We start from the raw sequence: 20,091 nt of genomic DNA, 5'->3' as shown, positions 1-20,091 counted from the left end.
CTTTCTTACTGTTGGTGCACGCATGGCTAAACTGAACGAGAAAAGAGGAGGGCCCAATAAATCACCAGCAATGCCTTTTACCAATCACAGGCTTTTCCCCACCCTGTTTGCCTTCATCGCTCCCTCCCTTCCTCCATGCTCCCTCCCTTCCTTCTTACTCCCTCCCTCTGTCTCTAAGCACGCCAACCACAGAAAAAAAAGTCCAGAGAAAAAACTGATAAGCAGCTTCTGGGTTTTGCTTTCAAGCGGACTCCTGCTGAACTGGTGTGAGTGAGTGTGTATATGTGTGTGGTGCGTTCAGTCTTTTTCCTGCCACAGTAGCAACACATTGCAGCAGCGTCGGCCCCGAACAAAAGGCTAAATGCAGCAGAGCCACAGGAGGGGAACTCAGAGATAGAAGCAGGCAGAGTGGCCCAGCGTGAGTGCACTTCTCAGGGAGCAGCTCAACCTGCCATTTAGCCCTCCTGGCCCTGCAGTGGAGACAGGACGGTACACTAGACTGACCCAGGCTACCTGCCAGTGTCTCTGTCAGAGCTAAGGAACACACCCCTGTTGTGTCTTTCACTTTGTCTACTATTTATAAAGCTCAGTCTCTGTCATTTTCTGCTGAAATTTCTGCACCTGCCCTGGGCGACTTCCCTCTTCATCCAGCTGCACTCCAAGATGTCAGATGACGACTGCCTCTCGCCCATCGGCCTGGACTGTTGCAGTTGCTGTCTGGACCTGGCCAATGGCTGTGATGAATCCATATCCAGCAGCCCAGCTCAGGGCCTTTCTACTACAGGAGGCCTGCCAGCAAGCCCCACAAGCCCCACTGTAAATCACTTCCGCCAGCTCCGCAACCAGCTGATGTACCAGAACCTGAACACGGACAAACTGAACAACATCATGAGACAGGACTCCCTGGAGTCGGTTGTGAGAGACCCCTGTTTCCTGCTCAATGAGGGGATCTGCAACAGCAACATTGACCAGACCATGCTGTCTATATTGCTCTTCTTTCACAGGTAAGCTTGGCTATCAGACAGGTACATTCTTATCTGGTTACTTCAAAGATCTTTCCTTTGAACTTAAGAATATTTTCATTTCTTTACCTCACTTAAGGCGTATTCAATACAAAGGCGCGATTTCACCTGTTGATCTGCATATTAAATCAAGTGAATCAAATGAAACACATTAAGAGTAATCAAACGAGGTGGTAAATGCAGTGTAATTAGGTTTCTTGGGTCTTCTACATGTTTACAGTAATAGATTACTTACTGGAACTGGGACAATAATATGTGCACGTCCTCTTCAGCTTTAACACAGTGATGTTAAGGACTGAGGACAATTATTATTTATAGGACATAACTCTTATAAAGAAGTCTTGCAAGATTCATCACAATGGAAAAAAAGCTTTCAACTTCAAAACAACTCAATACTGTGTGGAGGGGAAAAAAGCCAGAGAAAAAAGGTAAACAAAATGTAATCTAAAAAGAATGCCTCGCAAATACACAAGGTTATTCTAAAACAGCAGTTTGTTGTCATATTGATTCAATTAAAATGATCTTTTATTGCTAGAGGTCAATTAAAACTGGCCTGGCTCCTACACTGTCTCTGCCAAATAGTGTTTATAAAACAGCATTTGGCAGCTCACACCGCACTGTTTGCAAGGAAGAGAATGTCCTGCTACAATGTTGCTGCCAGTTGGATGGTTTGTTTGGCAGCTACTGTCAAATGACTTCAGCCTCAAATTAACAGCTACCATCTTTCCAGTTAGCTACAGTTTTACTGTTGCGGAAATACTGAACCTGAGCCAGCCATATGCGATTAAATACGGTGTATCTGGGTGTCTGATACATAAAATGTGTAGATCTATGGGGATTACCAGTGAAAGCTACAAGAATATGAACGTGTTATCACTTTAAGAGGCACCATTGATGTTCACTAAGTTATGTGAGCTATGTGTTTGTGGCGTATATGTCAGAGACACACCGGTGCACAGATGGAATCTTGATAAAGGTTGGTTCCACTTGTGAGAGTTCCTGTACTTTCTTGAAGTCACTCTTGCAGACTTTTACTTTTTAAAAACTTGCGAAAATGCTTTCTTGTTTGGTTTTTTTAAACAACGATTATATTAAAAAAACAAAACAAACAAAGTTCCATTAAAACTGGAATTTTTGCAATTTAATAGAAGAAAAGAAGACAGAAAATGTTGCAGCTTCAACTTTCAAACTAAATACGTGAGGTAGAACTTTAAATGAAAATAAACCAATTGGTTTCATTTAAATGGGAAACACAAAAACTGGCATTTTGACTATATATGTAATATGACGGTCCTAATTAAGGTTGGCTGGAGTGATCACATTCAAGGTAATTATTGTTACGTATGCGATTACTTGTAGGTTTTATCTTATCAATAAAGTGTTCTGGCCAAGAAGCATTATCAGTACTTTATCAAATTTATCCAGAAGCTGGACTGGCACACAGTATCAAAAATAAGCCTGTCTTGTTTTTTTCTTTCTTGTATGCTGGAAGGCAGTTCTTGTCCAGTGATGATTACAGTACAGACTGGGAGTTCAAAAGAAGTTAAACCATTCACTGTACACTGCAGCTGATCTGATAGCAGTGACGATTAGACATTTACAAGAAATATACAGATTTTGCAGTTGTTGGCTCTAAAAAAATATAAACGGTAAGGCTGTGTCATGTAATATGAAGTGATTATGCAGCAGAGCAGAAAGTCTTCAGTCACCCTCATTTCTTTGTATCTTGCTTCCAAGGTGCCAGGCTTTGTTGTAATATTTTTAAACTGGTCTTGAGTAACAGTTCTCGAGGCTTTCTGAAGGTGTTTCAAAATGTTTCTCTGGAAATCGACTACTTTTTCGCTTATTTTCAGTAAAGTCCTTATACGTGGCCATTTTAAGCGATTTTTTCCCCCCATCTTGTTTGTTAAACCATTTAGCGCGAATCATGAGCTATGAATCATTCGGGCATAAAAAAGGGATCTCAAGGGATGAATCAGTGTTGTGTCTGTACATAACAGACAACTTAGAAAAGGAACTATTTTTAAAATGTATCTTTAGGCACTTCGTTACAGTCGGCCTGTTGCAAGAACAGACAATTTGTGGCCTTTTTTTTAAAGTGATGAAAAATATGGGATCATCTTTAAAAGTATTCCTGAATTTTTACTTATCAGAAATGAGAAATAAACAGTCCCAGTCGCCAAAAACAAAACCAACTCACTATTCACAGTTGTTGAGAATTGTGCAATCTGCCCGCATCGCCTTTTTGCACTGCAAACTAGCCCAATGGTGTATCCCACAAATATAAAACTATGTTTTGCCAATGTCCAACGTACGTCCGCCTTTTGTGGTTATTTTTTTAATACCACGTGTTGTAACTGCTGTTATTAAACTTCTGCCACACCTTTTTTTAGGAGACTCTGCTGCTGGGCCTCTTTCTGTGGGACTTCTTTATTTATGAGAGCGAGGGTGTGCCATAATGATAGATGGAGACACACTGGTTTAAAGAGTACAGCCACACATGACGGCATTTCTAAAGAAGTTTGTGTTTATTCTATATTATACTTTCAACATTGCCTTAGAATACACTGATAAGTCAGATGAATTATGATTTGAAGCATTCATTGTTTATGAATCGCACCTGGAATAATGCCTGCTGGCAGAGGTTTGTTAAAGGTGTTACACACGAGTTTTTTCTGGCTTTGTGTGACAGACTGATACAAAAAGCAACACTTTCACAGTTATACAACTTATTAGAATAACATAACATAAGTGCTGTTATTTATATAGCATTGCAGTATTGAAATCTGCTTATCTGTTTAGTTGTCTACACTTCAGATAAAGATCAACGATTTCTTTTAAGAGAAGATGACTGAATTACAGGCAGCACTGACTTTCCCTGGTGTGGGGTAAATGTAAGTGCCAACGTTTTTGACATATTTTGGCTGTGAGACAAACTGTTCACCTGTGCCATTTGCCAGAACAATCATATGTCTGCCTGTGCCAGCTGAACTGTTTGTCTGACGAACCCTCTTTGGCCTGAACACTTTGTTCCCGAACCCTTCCCTTCTCAAGAGAGAACCACAGACATGGATCATGTGGCTTTCATAGACTTTCTCACAGGATTAAAACAGTGATTTCAAACCTTTGCAGGTTTTTTCATGCTCAAAAGGAAACAAGCAGTGATTCATTCGTACATGTACTTGCTGAGCTGAGGTTTGCAGAAGTTCATGGATTTTTCAAGTATTCGCTTTGGGAAGGACTGGTGTCTGATTAAAGCCTGGCTCGAGTTTAGACGGTGACCTCACACTGGGTGGTCATTCTGCCCAGCAGCTATCATTCTCATTTGTCACTTGTTAACAGAATAAAATGTTCAGCATGGCCCGTGGAAGCACGACAGGACATCTCTTGGAGGCGACAGAAGACGTGTTATGTAAATGATTTAAGGGTTACGGAAATGTCCCGAGAGGAGAATTTTAAGTCACAAGTCTTATTTGGTGTTTGAGGAAGAGCCAGAAAGCCCCAAGGGGGGTGAGGTGGATCTGTGATATCCACAGGATAAAATGAGAGGAAATGCGCTGATTTATTTTATGGCTTAGTGGGCTACAGTTGGCTGGAACGAGAAAGGCACTGTCGCACACCTTCAGCACTGCCAGTCAGTCAGTATTTAGCAGCTATTAAAAACCACTTGCCAGGGTGAAGGGGGGTGAAGAGCCTGCAGTGATGATACAAACGTTTATCGTAGGACATCAGGTCTGTGACTAGTCAGCTGTTAAGCCGTCAAAACAAGAGGGGGAGGTGAAAGGGGAAAAAAATGTGTCCAGGGAAAAAAATAGCAGGACAAAAGACTCACAGAGTGTCAGATAGTTGATTGTGGCCAAAGTACGGGGCTGACGGGGGGCCAGATTTGAAGACACAGACTATGAAGTGCTTTTATTAGGTAGAGCAAAGTTAGGCTGACTTTCTCAAGCCTTTTAGCTTTAAGGAGCAAAACCTTCTTGGAATCAAGGAGGTGCGTGACTGTGTAGGGATGGGACATTCTTCATCTTCTTGTTCATGCCTGTTGACTGAAAAAAAGAGAAGACTTTTCCAGTCTGGTTGGAAAACACTGTGATTGCTTTGTCAGGCTGAAATGACCATCAGTCTTTATGACAGAGTTGTAGGTGAGGTTCACAGATTTTATGCTTGTACATAAAAAGGCAGGAAGATAAGATTGTGACCTCTGTCCGAGTTTGACTCTCTGTTCTCGCTTTTCTGTTTATCCTTGAGACATCCTGTTGCCCTGAATACTTAGACCTTGTTATAAGTTTCTGACTTTGGCCTACGATGACACTGGCAGTTGGCTTAAGTCCAGTTGACTGCTGAACCTAACCTAGCCCTCCTACAATGTGGAGTGGAGACGGCATCCAGCTGTGTCTGACACCCTGCTGATCATGAAAGCTCCAGTCTGTGATTCACATACAAACCACAAAGTAGCTTTGCTACAAGAACTTTTTTCTTTTTGATTTCAGGCCTATATTTACTTCTAAGGTTTAATAACCTCAAAACCAAGGCATGCCTGGAGAGGCTTCTGCAGCCAAATAAAGGGTCCCATCACAGTCTGTAAAATTGCTGTTTTTCTACACAACACTGGATCGATTCTTATACATTTCAGCAGAATATGAAAATACATTTTCATTCATTTTAACTCCAAAACTGCATTTCGTCTCAGCGGTTGTTTAGTCTTGCAAGGAAAACAATATGCACTGGGACCATGCTCTGTTTTTATTGTGCTTCTTTAAAGACACGATTGAAATGTGATGTTTATGTCAGATCCATGACATACACATACATGACACAATAACTGTATAGAAACAACATAGGGAGGTGGGAGGAGAGGATGAGGTGCTGAATAACATTTAAACATCAAGACAAGTCAAATTATTTAATACGTTTTCATCTGCAGGCTTTACAATAAAAGGATACCTTCTTATTTTAAACCCTGTGTGTTTAATTTTTTTCTGTAGATAATATTGTGGGGATGTAGAACCACACAGCTGAGTTAGCAATGTTGAGGATGTAGAATGGGGTAAAGAAAAAAAGTGTTTCTTCTCTTTTCTCTGTGGTGGTGTAGACAGTGCCATTTACCAGTTCACCATTAAATGGGGGAAGTTTAGAACCTAGAACGAACACATGTTTGTCTTATAAACACTTACAAGCTGTAACAGGCCTCACGATCAGAGTGGAACAAGCTGCTGTAACAGTATTTAAAATCTAATTCTACATTTCTTTCACTGCTACAGAGAAATTCCATGAAGGTGTAGTAGACAGATAGATATGAAGTGTGTAAGGATTCATTGCTCATTTGCTGGAGATAACTGTCCCTGTATTACCCGCATTAACGATTTGGTAATGACCTTTGAAAAAAATCTAAATCTAGGGGTTTTTTTTTTTTTGTACTTTTGCAACAAACCAAATCAATCACCAATCAAATCTCGAGCGAATGCAGGCTACAGAAGTGATGGCAGGGAGAGCTAAAGGAAAAGAAAGAGTCTGAAGTAGGTTGTCAGACAGGGATCTGGGACTAAGACAAAACATGGTTAGCTAAGAATAGCAGTGCTGTTGACATTTAGTGGATATAAGATATAGGCAGAGTGCAGCTGTCGTAGGAGAGGTAACACTGTTTTTCTATAGCTACAGGAAGTTATTAATAATTGAATGAAGTAAAGGGAACTTCAAAAAAAAAAAACATGAGCAGTCTTTGTTTTACTATCGTTTTATGGGTCTCCTCTATAACATAGACTTTGACCACTTGTGTCTTGGAAGCAAAAAAGCAATTCTGGGAACATAAGGTGGAGATAGAATATTGGAAACCAGCAGATTTTCTCACACACATTGGTATAGATTTGGCATGTATAAACCTGTGATTTATTTACTGAGGGACCAGGTTAGAGAGAAATGGACAATAATGGCTTTATAATGTACTTCTCGACCTACTACCTTACTGTGTTGTTACTACATGAATAGGCTGCTTTGGGTACTCTGCCAGAGAACGTCTGGAACCATCACTGAATGGTTTGTTTGCAAGTGTTTGTGCGTGTCTGCCCATATAAAATACATGACAATGCTCTATTACTGGACTAATCTGTCTGTTGTATTAAAAATGATAATCAAGTTGCTAATCCTTGTGAAGACTGCACACAGTGAGGTGTGCATGCAATTCCCAAAATAGGCAGGCATACACACACGCGCGCTATAAATTCCATCATTGCCAACACTTTCAGCAGACAGAGATCAGTGTTTGTTAACTCAGAAATCCACAGACAAACCCTGCACCACAGGTTGATGCAACCTCTGCTGCGCGGGCCTTTCTTTACCAACACTGCTGTGGTTTCATTCAGTTGTCCTTAGCAACAATACAAACATAGGATGTGCATCAGATGTTTGTTATGATATCTTTCTGTTCATTGACTTTTGCTTGCTGCAAAAGCTTCTCTTAATGCAAAGAACCTGGAGACTGATATTGGAATAAATAAAAGGCGTTTAGTTTTTGTGTGAATAAATATGCTTCCTGTCAGTGAGGGTTTCTGAAGACTTTTTAACATTTTGCAAACAGGTGTCCTGAGGCTGCTGTCTAACTGATTGCTTCAGATTTTCGACAGAACTGAGACACAAGGCACTCTAACAACACAAACACACCCACATATAAGCACCCTGGCAATGGAGGGCGCAAAGGTGACCCATAGTATTATCCACGTGCAGAATGCAGCACACTGAGATGACCCATAGCATTATGCTGCTGGGTGACACATCACCACAGCAAAATCCAGCTAAGCTTCTTTGTCCTGCGTGTCACCGAGTGTAGATACAACATGTACCAGATATTGGATTAGAAATCTATAAGTAACGCCTACTGTCATCTGAGACAGATCAGATCAAGATCAGTGACTATACTGAGCAAGTTTCAAGTCTGTGTCAGGCTCTGAGCATTCTGATGTAACACAAATGAAAAGAATGAAAAAGCAATTTTAAAATGACAGCACAAGCTTCATTAGTTATGAAATGCCTGTCAGTGATGTAAGCTGTAACCAGATGTGATTTACTGCCTAAAACCACTGGAATTGTTCTTTGACTTGCTTAGATCATGATCGCAGTGATGTTGCAGTTATAAATCACCAACTATCCAATATCCAAGGACCAAATATATAGACAGTGTTTTGTTTTCATTTAAAAAAATATGTGTAATTAATGCCTGGAAGCTTAGCATCGCCACATTAATAGGATTTAAAAACATATTCCTAGGTATTTTGGGGAAGACAGAGAGCAACCACAGGAATCGATGTCCTTTCATAGTGACTATTAACAGGAAGAATTTAAAAACAGTACCACCCATCCATTAAAGTTGTTTCTTCAATCATTCTTGAGTTTGTGCAGCTGTCTTTATTGATGCCTGTTTTATTTGATGTGTCTCTTCCCTCTTTATTCTTGTTTATTCCCTCTGTCATTTTCTTCATTCTTTCATTCCTCATCTTAGTTATTCCAGATAGCAGTTATAGGAATTACATAAGTGTGCCGGAAGATGGGTGGGGTGTGTGTGGAGTGACCATGGCTTGCGCTCCGTGCCTTATCTGCTTGGACCATGACTATGGCGCCTAATTAGATAATAAGGAAGCCTGTCAACACTTGCTATCACACACTCACTCACACACAAAAGGTTCTGCACTTAAGTGTGAGTCACAGTATCGCAGACAGTCCATATAATAATTATACAATTTAAGTAGACATTAAACTGTAATATAGCTTGTATAATGATCGATAGCCAGGGTGCACTGTGATTCAAAAACATCTTTTGGTACAGCGAGTTAGTAAAGGAACAGAATATAGATATTAGCAGTGTAATGTAGATAAAGGGAAGCTGAAATGAAGGCGTTGGTAGAGTTGTGCTCTCCACACCATTCAGGCTGAGCGAAACAAGCTGCTGGCTGGGGGGGGTGGTAAAATTTTCATTCTGCCCTATTTTCATTAGCATGGGAATCCCAGTCTCTTTCTAATCTCTGCATGAAAAGTGAGACTGTGGGAACCCACCCTGCTTCTGAGGGCCAAGTTTAAGTTTGAAAGAAAGATCAATAGAAACAAATGGTGTGTCTGAAATTCAAGGGGAACTTGCAGTTTTGCTGTCCTCTGTATTATATGTCTATATGTGTGTGTGTGTAAAAGGCAAAAGAACATCTTTATGCATCCAAATTGAAAAAAAAAATTGGCCTTTGTAAGTTCTCGTGAAATTTCACATTTTTCACATTTTGGTCTGGAAAAGTTAGAAGGTGTGTAATACGCTGGCCTTAATTGGGATTCATTCAAATGTTACATCGATTGGTTTCTCCATGCATAGCTGTTCCATAATCTTACATGTTTGTATCTAACACTGACGCAGTGTGGGATACCACAACAGTTGGCTACACAATGCAGCCCAACAGTGCTTATCTTATTTTCTCTGGGTACTGTTCACATGCAGGTTGAGTACATGATGTTCCCTGACTGCTTTCACACACACACACACACACACACACACACACACACACACACACACACACACACACACACACACACACACACACACACACACACACACACACACAGATACATATAGTCACAATTGCACAGAAAAAAGACTGAAAAGCAGTAAAATTAAGAATCACCTAAGACCTTACCTTTTCTGACCTTGAAGGAAACACAACTGTGTACAGCCTAACAAAAACACACATGCACACCCCTAGACACACACTTACACAAGCCTTTTAAAATGTCTTTAAGCCTGCAAGGCATGGAGGTAGCATCAAACAAAGTTAAACAAGGGTGTTGCCACAGCCCAATGCTGAGAACTGTTCTTAAAGACTCTAGGAAAACAGTTTCTTCTCTGAACCTCAGCAGGTCGTAAAGCCCTTCCTTCCAGGACGCAGGAAAGGTTAGAGCACCAAGACCAATCACATGTTCTATTTTTGAAGTAACTGGACATTGGGAGTTTGGCAACAGACGGTGTTTTCCTTTTCTGACTACACTTTGGTGCTCTCTAGTAAACATTTTGGAGTCCTCGGGGTGGAGGTGTAATTTAAAATCCCTGCATTTTCCCAGCATTTCTCCCCCTGTCATGCAAATGGTAAAACAGCAGCGTCTGTGTTATGAAGAAGCATGAAAGAAACTCATTTCGGTCAAAGAACTTACAGCAAACCGTTATGCAACACAAAGTTGAGTAATTATTATGTTGTTTTGCACATTAAACATTTTTTTAATTGAATATATGTGTGAAATTGGTTTATATGAGCATCTCCAACATCTGCTACCCATCACACCTAAGTGGTGCTTTAACATTTAGTTTAATTAATGCTTTATAAAGTATTTCCCTAATTTTGAGTACATCACCACAACGGCTTTTACCTTATATGTTGGAGCTCATGTCTTACTGTAATTGCATCATTAATTTGAGTCCTGGGCAGCATGGCGGTTGGCACATCACCTCACACCAAGAAGGTCCTGGGTTTGCTTACACTGGCTGGCTGGGGCCCTCTCTGTGACTGTTTGGGTATTCTCCAGGTACTCTGGCTTTCTCCCACAGTCCAAACACATCCACATTAAGTTAACCGGTGACTCCAATTGGCTGTAGGTGTGTGAGTGGTTGGCTGTCTCTCTGTGTTAGCTGATATTAGCGCCAGCCCTCCATGACCCTGAATTTGATAAGGAGAAGAAAATAGAAAAATGGAAATTGAGTCTTTGCATGGCAATGAGATGATAACAAAAAAAGCCCTGGACACTTCATATAGCTGTCTACAGCTATCAAGATAGAAACTGAATGGAGAACATGGTGGGCAACATGCACCTGAAGTAGTGCAATACATTTTCTTCAACAAATAACATTCAAGTAATTCAATTCTATAAATGAACCAGAAACAAAAGCATACAGTGGCAGAAAATTCAATTTAATGTAACTGAAACTGATTAAAGTTTAAAGCATACATTCTTAAAACAATGCTGGTGAATTTACATGAAACATCAACTCTGACTGTAATATAATAAATATGGTTTCCTGTTTGTACTGGTGCCTCAAAATTCCCAAACACTCTTTGACTTCAGGGCTTTTTACATAAGTGAACACGGGCTTTGTGAAAAAGGGAAATCGAGTGGGCAAAAGAAACAAGGAAGCCTGAAGTGAAAAATAGAATTGACCAAACTGGCAAAGAAAAATGATGCACTGGAAACTTTGTAAAGTACCATTTTTTTTTTCCTGTGGTGACAGCACACAGGGACTCACAGCCTATGACAAAACAAAGCTGATGAAGTACAACCCAGCCGTGGCTTTTGAAATCTAGTCACTTCTCCTCACTAGAACTTTGACTGGGAAAAAAAGAAAGTTATGCTGCACTGAGGATTAGTTTGGGCCTTCTGAAAGACAACATTGGTGGAATAAAAAGAAAAAAAAGGTGGACCTGTTCTGCCAAGCACTTTCTCTCTCTCTCAGTGTGCCTTGCTGGCAGTCAAGAGGCTGTGAGTGAGCAAAAAGAAAAAATGAACGTATGTGCCAAGTTTCAGTAAGTCTGTGATTGTTGCTGGCTGCTCCCCAGCAGAGGGAGAAAGAGAAGGAAGCGAGAGAGAGAAAGACTGAGAGTGAGTCCCAAATGAGCTACAGTAACAAGATGCATCCTGTCCAAGACCTCTTTTCTTTTTCTTTGTGCCACGGTGTTTTAAACGAGGCAGTTGTAACATAAGAGCAGTTTGGACCGGTTGTATCTAACTTAGCCCTGTTCCTCCTTCCCCTGTCATATTACTGTGCCATCACAAGGGGCATTTAGCACCAGTGACATTAAATGAACTCCTTCTGCATTCCTTCCAGTATGGAGTCATGGAGACCAGTGAGTCACAGACTCATCATTATGTTTGCATGCTGTGTTGTTTACACAATCTGGGATTAGGCTAAACAGCACATGTTACATGTTTTCAGCTGTTTTCTGGAAAACATGTACTGTAGCTGTCTCGTAAGCAGAGCGATAGAACCCTGACTTAAGAAAAACAATGTGGGACTGGAAGGAACGTTAATGAATGAAAGAGTTTGTCCTCTCTACCCTTTCTTCATCTGGCCCTTGCAATTATCTCTCATTTTCATGTGCTAGTGCACGCCACACACACTCAGATTCCATCCAGACTGCCATCCGTATCCCTGACGCAAGTCTTTCAGGGGCCTGCAGTGTGTACAAAGACTTATTTATTTCCATCCAGAATGCAAGGTGTCATGTCAGGGGAAGTGGAACCTGCACCGTATTTGATGGAGAGAGAAATACTTAAGGTCACAACCTTACTTGTGAGCCTACGGTGTGGAAGTTGGTGAGGGTCAGGAGGTTTTCTTGTGTGAAAATCAAAGTTCTTTGCTGTGAAAATGCTTGAGCCAAACAGGAAAACTGACGGTTTGCTCAATCTTCCTTCTCACGTGTCAAGTCACAGCTGTGTGTTAAGCAAAGCAAGTCTAAAAGGGTCTACAAGTCCAGTTGCATTTGCAGACGTGGATAACCAGAGGAAGTGAAAGCAGCAGCAGCAAAACCCTTGTCTAAACCTTAGCAGGCATCAGTTACAACATGTACGCACTCATTAAGTGATGCATAGCATGAAATGCAGGGTTCCGAAATGGCACCAGGACTGTTCAGCAACTGTGCTCCAAAAAGGCACACAGACATCCCAGCAACCCTCTGATAACCTCTGATGAGGCTAAAGACTAAAGGATCTTGTGTATCCTTTGTTGTATTTTCCAACTGACTGCATAGAATAAACATCAGCTGACATTAAAATGAAGAAAATCAGCAATTTCAACTGAGCGTGACTCAGTGGCCTGCCTGAATAATTGTTATATATATATATATATATCTAATATATACTGCAGGAGTTGGTTAGAAATGATAGTGTCGTGTGTCTTTTTCCATCTCTCACTTCCACACGTTTGCTCAGTCTGACCTTCATGTTTTTATTGATCCATCATCCTTGGCTTGCTTAGCATAGTCTAGCATTTACTTTGCTGCTGGGTACTCACATGCCAGTTCATAGCAGGGACACCATATACATACAAGAAGCTCTTACAAGTCTTTCATTTATCCGTTGGATGTTTTTTTAGAACTCCTGGTTTAAGTATACCTTTAAAAATAGCTGTTAAATGGAAGCTGTGAGATTTAGTGTGAGCATATTACTATAATACAGCAAATATATTGTGTTGCCTGCAAAGTCCTCCTACATGATTAGTAGTTGAGCTACCAAACTGGCACAAAGGTCTCTTAGTCCCCTGGCAGTTCACATCTATATTATATATTATGATGCCATCATGTTGCCTTGCAATCACCTACCATTGAACTAAAATTAACAATTTGTAGCATCCATGCACCTGCAGCACCTACAAAAATATAATTTTAATTTAATAACAGTACCTTTGCTATGCATAATATATTATGATGTCATCATGTTACCTAGCAAAGTAAGATGCTGAACTGCAGACAGAAATTCTGCAATGAAAGAACAAACAACAGTGTGAAAATGTTGGCCAGCCCATGCATTTTCCATCAATTTGTCACAAGAATCATCAGTTTGTAATTGATCTATTTTTTCCAGATTCATTTAGTAGTTTTAGTGAGTGGTTTTGCTGTACTTCCAGGGTTTTTTTGTTCATGAACCAATGTGCTAGCCCTCTGAAGGGAAAGGATGTTATTGTAGCATGTATCACTGAGAAATTCAGAGAAACACCCTGATAAAACACAAAGCCCCTCACTGTTATTCTTTGACAGCCAGCAAGGGGAGAACATATATATAATAAAAACAAGAACACAACTGAAAGAAAAGAAAGATACTTCCACCTATTCATATTCAAATGTGCTCTCTAGGAGGAGATATCAGATTCAGCTCAGGCAGTGCTTGTCTCTCGAGTGTTTTGTTTTTCTTGCAATATTAAGAGGCAATAATATCTAGGCCATCACACTGAAAAGTGCCTTAGTAAGCACCTCTCCCGGGGCATGTCTTTTATTTCCCTCTCAAGTTGGCATCTTAACAAGCATTTGCATTTCAGTGAAACAGTTGGGAACAAATCCATTGGTTCAAATTGGATGGTCAACAGGGAACAAGCAATTTGAATTCCTCCCAAGTTCATCTTTTGGGAATCCTCGTTTTAAAATTTGTGTAATAAAATAGCAAACCCCAGTGCCACCACTGAATTGATTTTGCAGTTCACTTAATTATATATTTCTCCACACTCGTCCTTTCAGTGTGAAAGCAAACTCTTACCGGTATTCATGCCAGTGGCTTAACATCTTAGTTTCATCACTTCTGTTTTCTTTTCATCGCTGCCACCGTTGAAGTCAGATTCATATTTTAAACAAGTCTCCACATTATCTGAGGCCACAGTGGTATTAACTAGATGGAAAACGGCTCTAAAAAGTGTTAGCCTGGAGTGATGGGTTAAACAGTCCATGGCACCTGTTTTCACAGACACATTGAGACGTGCAGTAGGACAGATTAAAGACTTAGATTGTTCTTATCGTCTTGATCCCGTGATAAGAGGCTAACACGTTTTGCAAATGTATGCACTGTTACTCCTGCACATCCTACTGAATCATCATTTGTACACGGCCATACATGTCTTGTTTAGTATATCTACTTAATATTTGGTATTGACTATAATTTTGCACATTTACAATTTAAGGTTTACATTTGTGACAGGGTTTTCCTAGGTTGAACAACTGAGTTAAAAGTTTATTTTTTTATCTGCCTAGACGTCATTCCTTTGTCATTTTAACGCACTTTTTCACGACATCTCTTCCAAACAAAACTAGTGCGCTCCTCTCAAGGTAACCCTGTTATTTGACAGTTTACCTAAAGAACTGGGAGTACAGCCAAAGCCTCCTATCAGAGGAAACACTGCCTAACAGTTGTGAAAGCCCTTTCCCTCTTTCTCCTCCTCTCTTCCTCATTTTTACATTTTCCTGTTTTGTTGTCTGGTAGCTTTGTGCTTTGCCTATAATAGAAAGTAAAGTCCTGTCCCCAGACGGCAGAGTGCAGACAAATAATAACTGGTGCACTGCGCTCTGATGAAAGGTGATACCCTGAGTTCTTGTCATCAGACCAGTTCCTGTGTCTGTTATGCATTTGTTTTGAGCTGAAAGGGTATAAAATATTAAAGCAGCAGAACATATTACAGCTAAGATTCTGTAGCTTCAGTTTCCTTTTTGAGCAAATCCTGCAAATGTAAATCGGTCCCTTCAATTATATTTTGGATTTTTGAAGTAAATTATGATACATGCTCATTCATGTATTTTTGTGTTTAATTTCTGGGGGGTTCTAGTCTAAAAAACATCTATAGGTTGCTGAATGTTTTCACTCTTTCGGCAGATTTGCTTTATGTTTTTAACAACAGCGTGAAAGGATGTGACTGGGCAGCATCACTTATGTGTTCACCTTTATTCAGGAACACAGGCCAGACATGGTACACTTGCAAAGTCAACACAAATATCTAAGCTCACTGAGCACAGGGCGGATGCTCTTTCACCCTAACCCCTCCCATTGTTTGTCCATATGCAGGTCACAGTTACATATACTTTATGTAATGGGCTGTCTTATCCTCTCACGGCAACACCTGTGTCAAAAAAAGGTGACTGCGTACCAGACAACACGAATATGACTAGACAGGTCAGAGACAGGATAATTATCTCAAGACGGAGTCAGGGTTAGGCCGTCCCAAAGCATACCAGTCAGATAGGATTTACTGCTCTGAGACTGTATGAAAGGACAGGAATAACAATAGCTGTTAGAGGAGGTGTGCAGTGCAGGCAGAGAGGAAGAAAAGAGGAGGAGCGAGACAGACACAAAGAGCCTAAAGACACAGACGGCAGGACAAAGGACTGTGCACAAGGTGGCAGACAAGACACAAAAATTACACTACTAAATTAATCACATTCTGGCAAGTTGCTTTTATATGTACGTCTCTCTGAAATAACGTTTTTGGCTTGTTCAGGTGCTTTTGCATCGTAAAGGTGCGCAGATACCTTGCAGGCACCACGCCGTGCTCCCGCCTTTGTGTTCAGAATGTAATTAGAGTCTTCGTGAGAACACCACAGTCATTAAAGGAGTGTGAAGAAAACAATCAGTCACACAGGCTGGAAACCGGTGATAATGGTGTGACTGTGTGTGTGCACGTGTATGTAGGTCAGGAGTTATCATGGGAACCTGCGGAATACAGGATTTTGTTTCATTTCTGCAAATTCCTGAAACAGTTCCTCAAAAATATCATATTTGTTTTTTACTGACACTGGTTTTCTGTTTGTCTAAAGTGTGGATTTACTGTAAAGACAAAGAATGACAGGTGCTGAAAAAGGGAACACAACTCTTTACTTCTTTATGATTATTAAACCAATAACAAATGTCAGCCCGATCTGATTTTGCCATTTTGAATTTTAACTATATATTTTAAATATTGCTCAGCATATTTAGATGGACGTACTGAATGTCTGTAGTCAATGAATATTGTGAGATACCTAGAGGTCTTTTGAAAAGATCTTAGGACATACCTGGCTTTGTGTGCTGTAATTGTTTGCAACAACAAAGCTGAACTCAGAGCTTGCATATCGTTCCAGCAGCATGCTTTTCAGTTTTTGCAGGACCGAGGCTAAAGACAGCCCTGGAACACTATGCTTTGCTGGAATGCGGTACCTGAGTGTTTGACCTCACTCACCTCTAGCAGTCTTCCCTATGATCTGCCTCAGTTCTTTCTGAATACCTTCTGCCGCACAGAAAAATGGCATCCCTAAATTACAATGCACATGCTTTATTCTGCTTTGTGTTTCCCCCAACCTTGCTGCATCTGCACAAAGTTGAGCCACTGCCATTCTGGTGGGAAGCCTCGTACATCAGCGCTTGAACTCTGTGATGTGAGCTGTCAAGATAAGGTGACAGCTTCTACTGGCTCCCAAACATTGCTTATGTCTGCAAATCTGTCCATCTTCAAAACAATAAAGGACTCTTACGCACTTCTCCTTGTCGATAGGCCAGATCTGATTAAAGATTTTACGTCAGCGTCAGGGTTCATTGCAAAAGATCACAAGCATAGCAATCACTGTCTTGCATGTTCGGTTGTTGTGCACTATTAAAATAGTTTTCTAAAGTCACTGATAGCAGTGAATAAAACCACAGATTAGACTGCTACTTTTCCTAGACCTGAACTTTGAGCATTTAAAATCCAATTGTTAATCACCCAACAACATTCAGTGAAAACCCTCGGTCTTATGAAAGGTTCCCAATTATTAAAGATCTTTTCTTTCTGGTGCCTTAAAAGTGAAAGAAGTTGTATGCCAAACTCTATAAATCTGCATGTTCAGACAGCGACAGAGTGTCTAGTACGCAGGCATGCTTTTCTGTCTGTCTGTGTGTGTGTCTTAGCTTTGTTGGCATTCGTTAGTGACCCCGTGTTTTTTATGCACGTGCACATTGATTTCTGCGTAGGTCTGCTTTTCTATCTTGATGCACTTTTGTCCTTCTTGCATGCATACATATGTAGGGATCTTTTAGCGTCATTGGCATCCATGCTTGAATGCACACCTTCACATGCGCAGAAGTATGACCAGTGGCAGTACCTGTGTGGTGTGTGCGTGCAGAACAGAGTGTTCTCCAGTTTCATAAGTGAACTTTGGAACCCTTTGGTACACGCTGGAGGCGGGCCAGTTTGTCCTAGATTGTTTACCTGCGTCTTGATACAATGACTGGAATGGCAAATCATGTTTACGCTCTTAAATGCAGCTTGGAAACGGGGAAAATGACACTGCAGGTAGACAATTTGTCTTGCATACTGTGACCGGCTTCAAGTTCAAGAGTCACTTAAGTGGACATATTTCCTGTTTTTTCTCTTTAAAGACATCGTGAACCCGCTGTAAGGTTATTTAAAAAGAATCTTTGTGTGGGTAAAAATCTAAGATGATGATTGATTGGTTTCAAGCTCTTTATGGCAACCATTTCCACATAAAATAAAAAGATGACAACAAATAAAAGAAAACTGCTGTCAGAATGCAAACTGAGCAGTTACTAAGAGGCTTTTCTTTTAATAAGAACTGTAAAAAGACAAATTTCCTCATTTCCACGCGGATGGAAAACCCCTAAACTCTGTCAATGCAACATGTTGTAACACTGTAGATGTTTATGTTTTTCTGGTTCATATCATTTTGTTTTTAATGTGCGATAAGATATCACATCACGTTGCGTTTATTTTAATTAATCAATGTCACCGCATATCCTGTCAAGTCAAGTTCTTATCTGTTTCATTATTCCCTACTCTCCTACACGTCTACAAATGGACTGCGACCCAAATAATAAAACAAACACACTCGCACAGGCTGACAGTGAAGTTTAGAAGACTTACATCTCTCTATAAGGGGCAGGCATTTTGGCTCTTTGAGGGCAGGATAGGCTGGGGTTCCTTTAAACTCACAAACAACATTTCAGCCAATCGCAGCACAGTGCCAGCATATCACTGTGTTCCCATTAAATCTGGATCACACAACAAAGTGGATGTAGATCCTTCCCCTGGCTGAGTCACATCCTGAAATAAGTGCTCTTGTGCTACAATAGAAATTCTGCTGAACTGAGAAAAAAAAAACAAGTGTTTGAGGTTGTCTCAGAATTTAATTTGCCCTCAAAATGTAAACAATAATTAAATGATGGGATGCTGACATCTATCAAAGGCCTATCTAACCTCCCTTTCACTGGTGCCACATTTGAAGATTTAGGCTTCAAATGCTGTACAAAACTTTAAGCACAAGTTCAACTGCAGTCTTAATGAGTGGTCCTAATGGCATCTCCATAGCTAAGGCAGACTTACACCATAAATATAATAAACACACCATGACAAACTATAAATACAATAAATACAGGGTGTGATGATTGGATATTCACGGAGCCTAGAATAACAAAAAAAAAAAAACTTATATGTTTTTTGCAAAGATGCCAACGTGCTCAAAGCTATGATCCATTTTCAATACTTTTCATGTAAATATACATACAAATACATGCATGCTCACACCAGCACTTACCAAAAAGATGCTTCCTTTTAGAATTGATACACTATCAGTAAAACATCAACAGAGTGTTTTAACATGATAGTACCCCGTTACTCATCCATGTGTTAGTTTAAATACTTAGATTAGGATCTCTCTGTTGATTAAACAGACTTCCCCATTAACTTTCATCAGGATATATATATATTTCAGCTTTTCTTCTGAAGAAGATAAGGCTTCTACTCAACTGCAAAATATTTTTCTTTGAAGTACAACGGTGGCCAGCACATCTGGCCTTGTCCTCGTCTGTCTCGGGCCGTCCATGGGATTCTCACCATGCAGACAGGCTGAGGAAATATTGTGTACACAGTGTCCTCTCACCCTTCAGCGCTTCTCTCCCGCATTTGATCCACGCCATACCTCTGTGAGCCTGCACAGACTGAATACCCCTGTGGATTTCTTGGCTTCAATGTTAAATGGTTTGGTGATACTATTTGGAATGGGGGGGAATCAAATTAGGTGCTGAATATACATGAGTTCCCTTCACAGCTGCACTTGTATCAGCTTTCCCTTTGAGAAAAAAGTCAATGTGGCTTTCCTCAGTAAATGCCTGTAATGCAACTTTAAAGATTGGGTATATTTATGGACTTATTTACATATAAACAAGCCTAATTTCATGCAGCTGCTCCACCGATTCCAAGTCTGTAGCAATCAGTCAGAGTTTTCAATAGCATTGCCTCAAGCTATAACACAAATACCGGGTAAGATCCCTGGAGGGAACATTAAAGGCCTGTATTCATTACAAATGAGAAGCGGTCCTCGCCCTGTTTCTGTTTGCGTTACTATTTCTGGTCGGAACACTTACAGTAGTGTGAAGTAGCCTGCATGTGTATGTGTAGGTGTTTGTTCCAGGAACAGTATGTGTGCTTAAGCAGTAGCTTTAATAATGATATTCTTTTACACGCTGAAAAAACTATTTTGCCTTTAAGGTGATTTAAAGTCTTGGCTAAACTGCACATCTCACCCACAGCAGATATATTACACATTATTCTATC

At 40.4% G+C, this 20,091-nt stretch overlaps 1 protein-coding gene and 1 long non-coding RNA gene across 2 annotated transcripts in view; both read left to right on the top strand.

Moving 5' to 3' along the window:
- Nucleotides 1-204: 204 nt before the first annotated feature.
- The window catches only part of tsc22d3 (TSC22 domain family, member 3), a 32,529-nt gene continuing 12,642 nt past the window's right edge, over nucleotides 205-20,091 (top strand). Inside the window, exon 1 of the mRNA XM_040015917.1 lies at nucleotides 205-1,004. Within this exon, the coding sequence (XP_039871851.1) occupies nucleotides 664-1,004 (341 nt within the window). The 5' untranslated portion in view covers nucleotides 205-663. The remainder of the gene's footprint in view (nucleotides 1,005-20,091) is intronic.
- Nucleotides 3,307-9,546, top strand: LOC120724013. Its single transcript, XR_005693848.1, has 2 exons — nucleotides 3,307-4,299; nucleotides 8,804-9,546. It is a non-coding gene; the product is annotated as an uncharacterized LOC120724013 (long non-coding RNA).

The sequence above is a fragment of the Simochromis diagramma genome, unplaced genomic scaffold (assembly GCF_900408965.1).
Source record: "Simochromis diagramma unplaced genomic scaffold, fSimDia1.1 OVJJ01000685.1, whole genome shotgun sequence".
NCBI classification, from domain to species: domain Eukaryota; kingdom Metazoa; phylum Chordata; class Actinopteri; order Cichliformes; family Cichlidae; genus Simochromis; species Simochromis diagramma.
The sequence above is the reverse complement of the archived record's forward strand: the minus strand, read 5'-3'. Positions and strand labels throughout refer to the sequence as shown.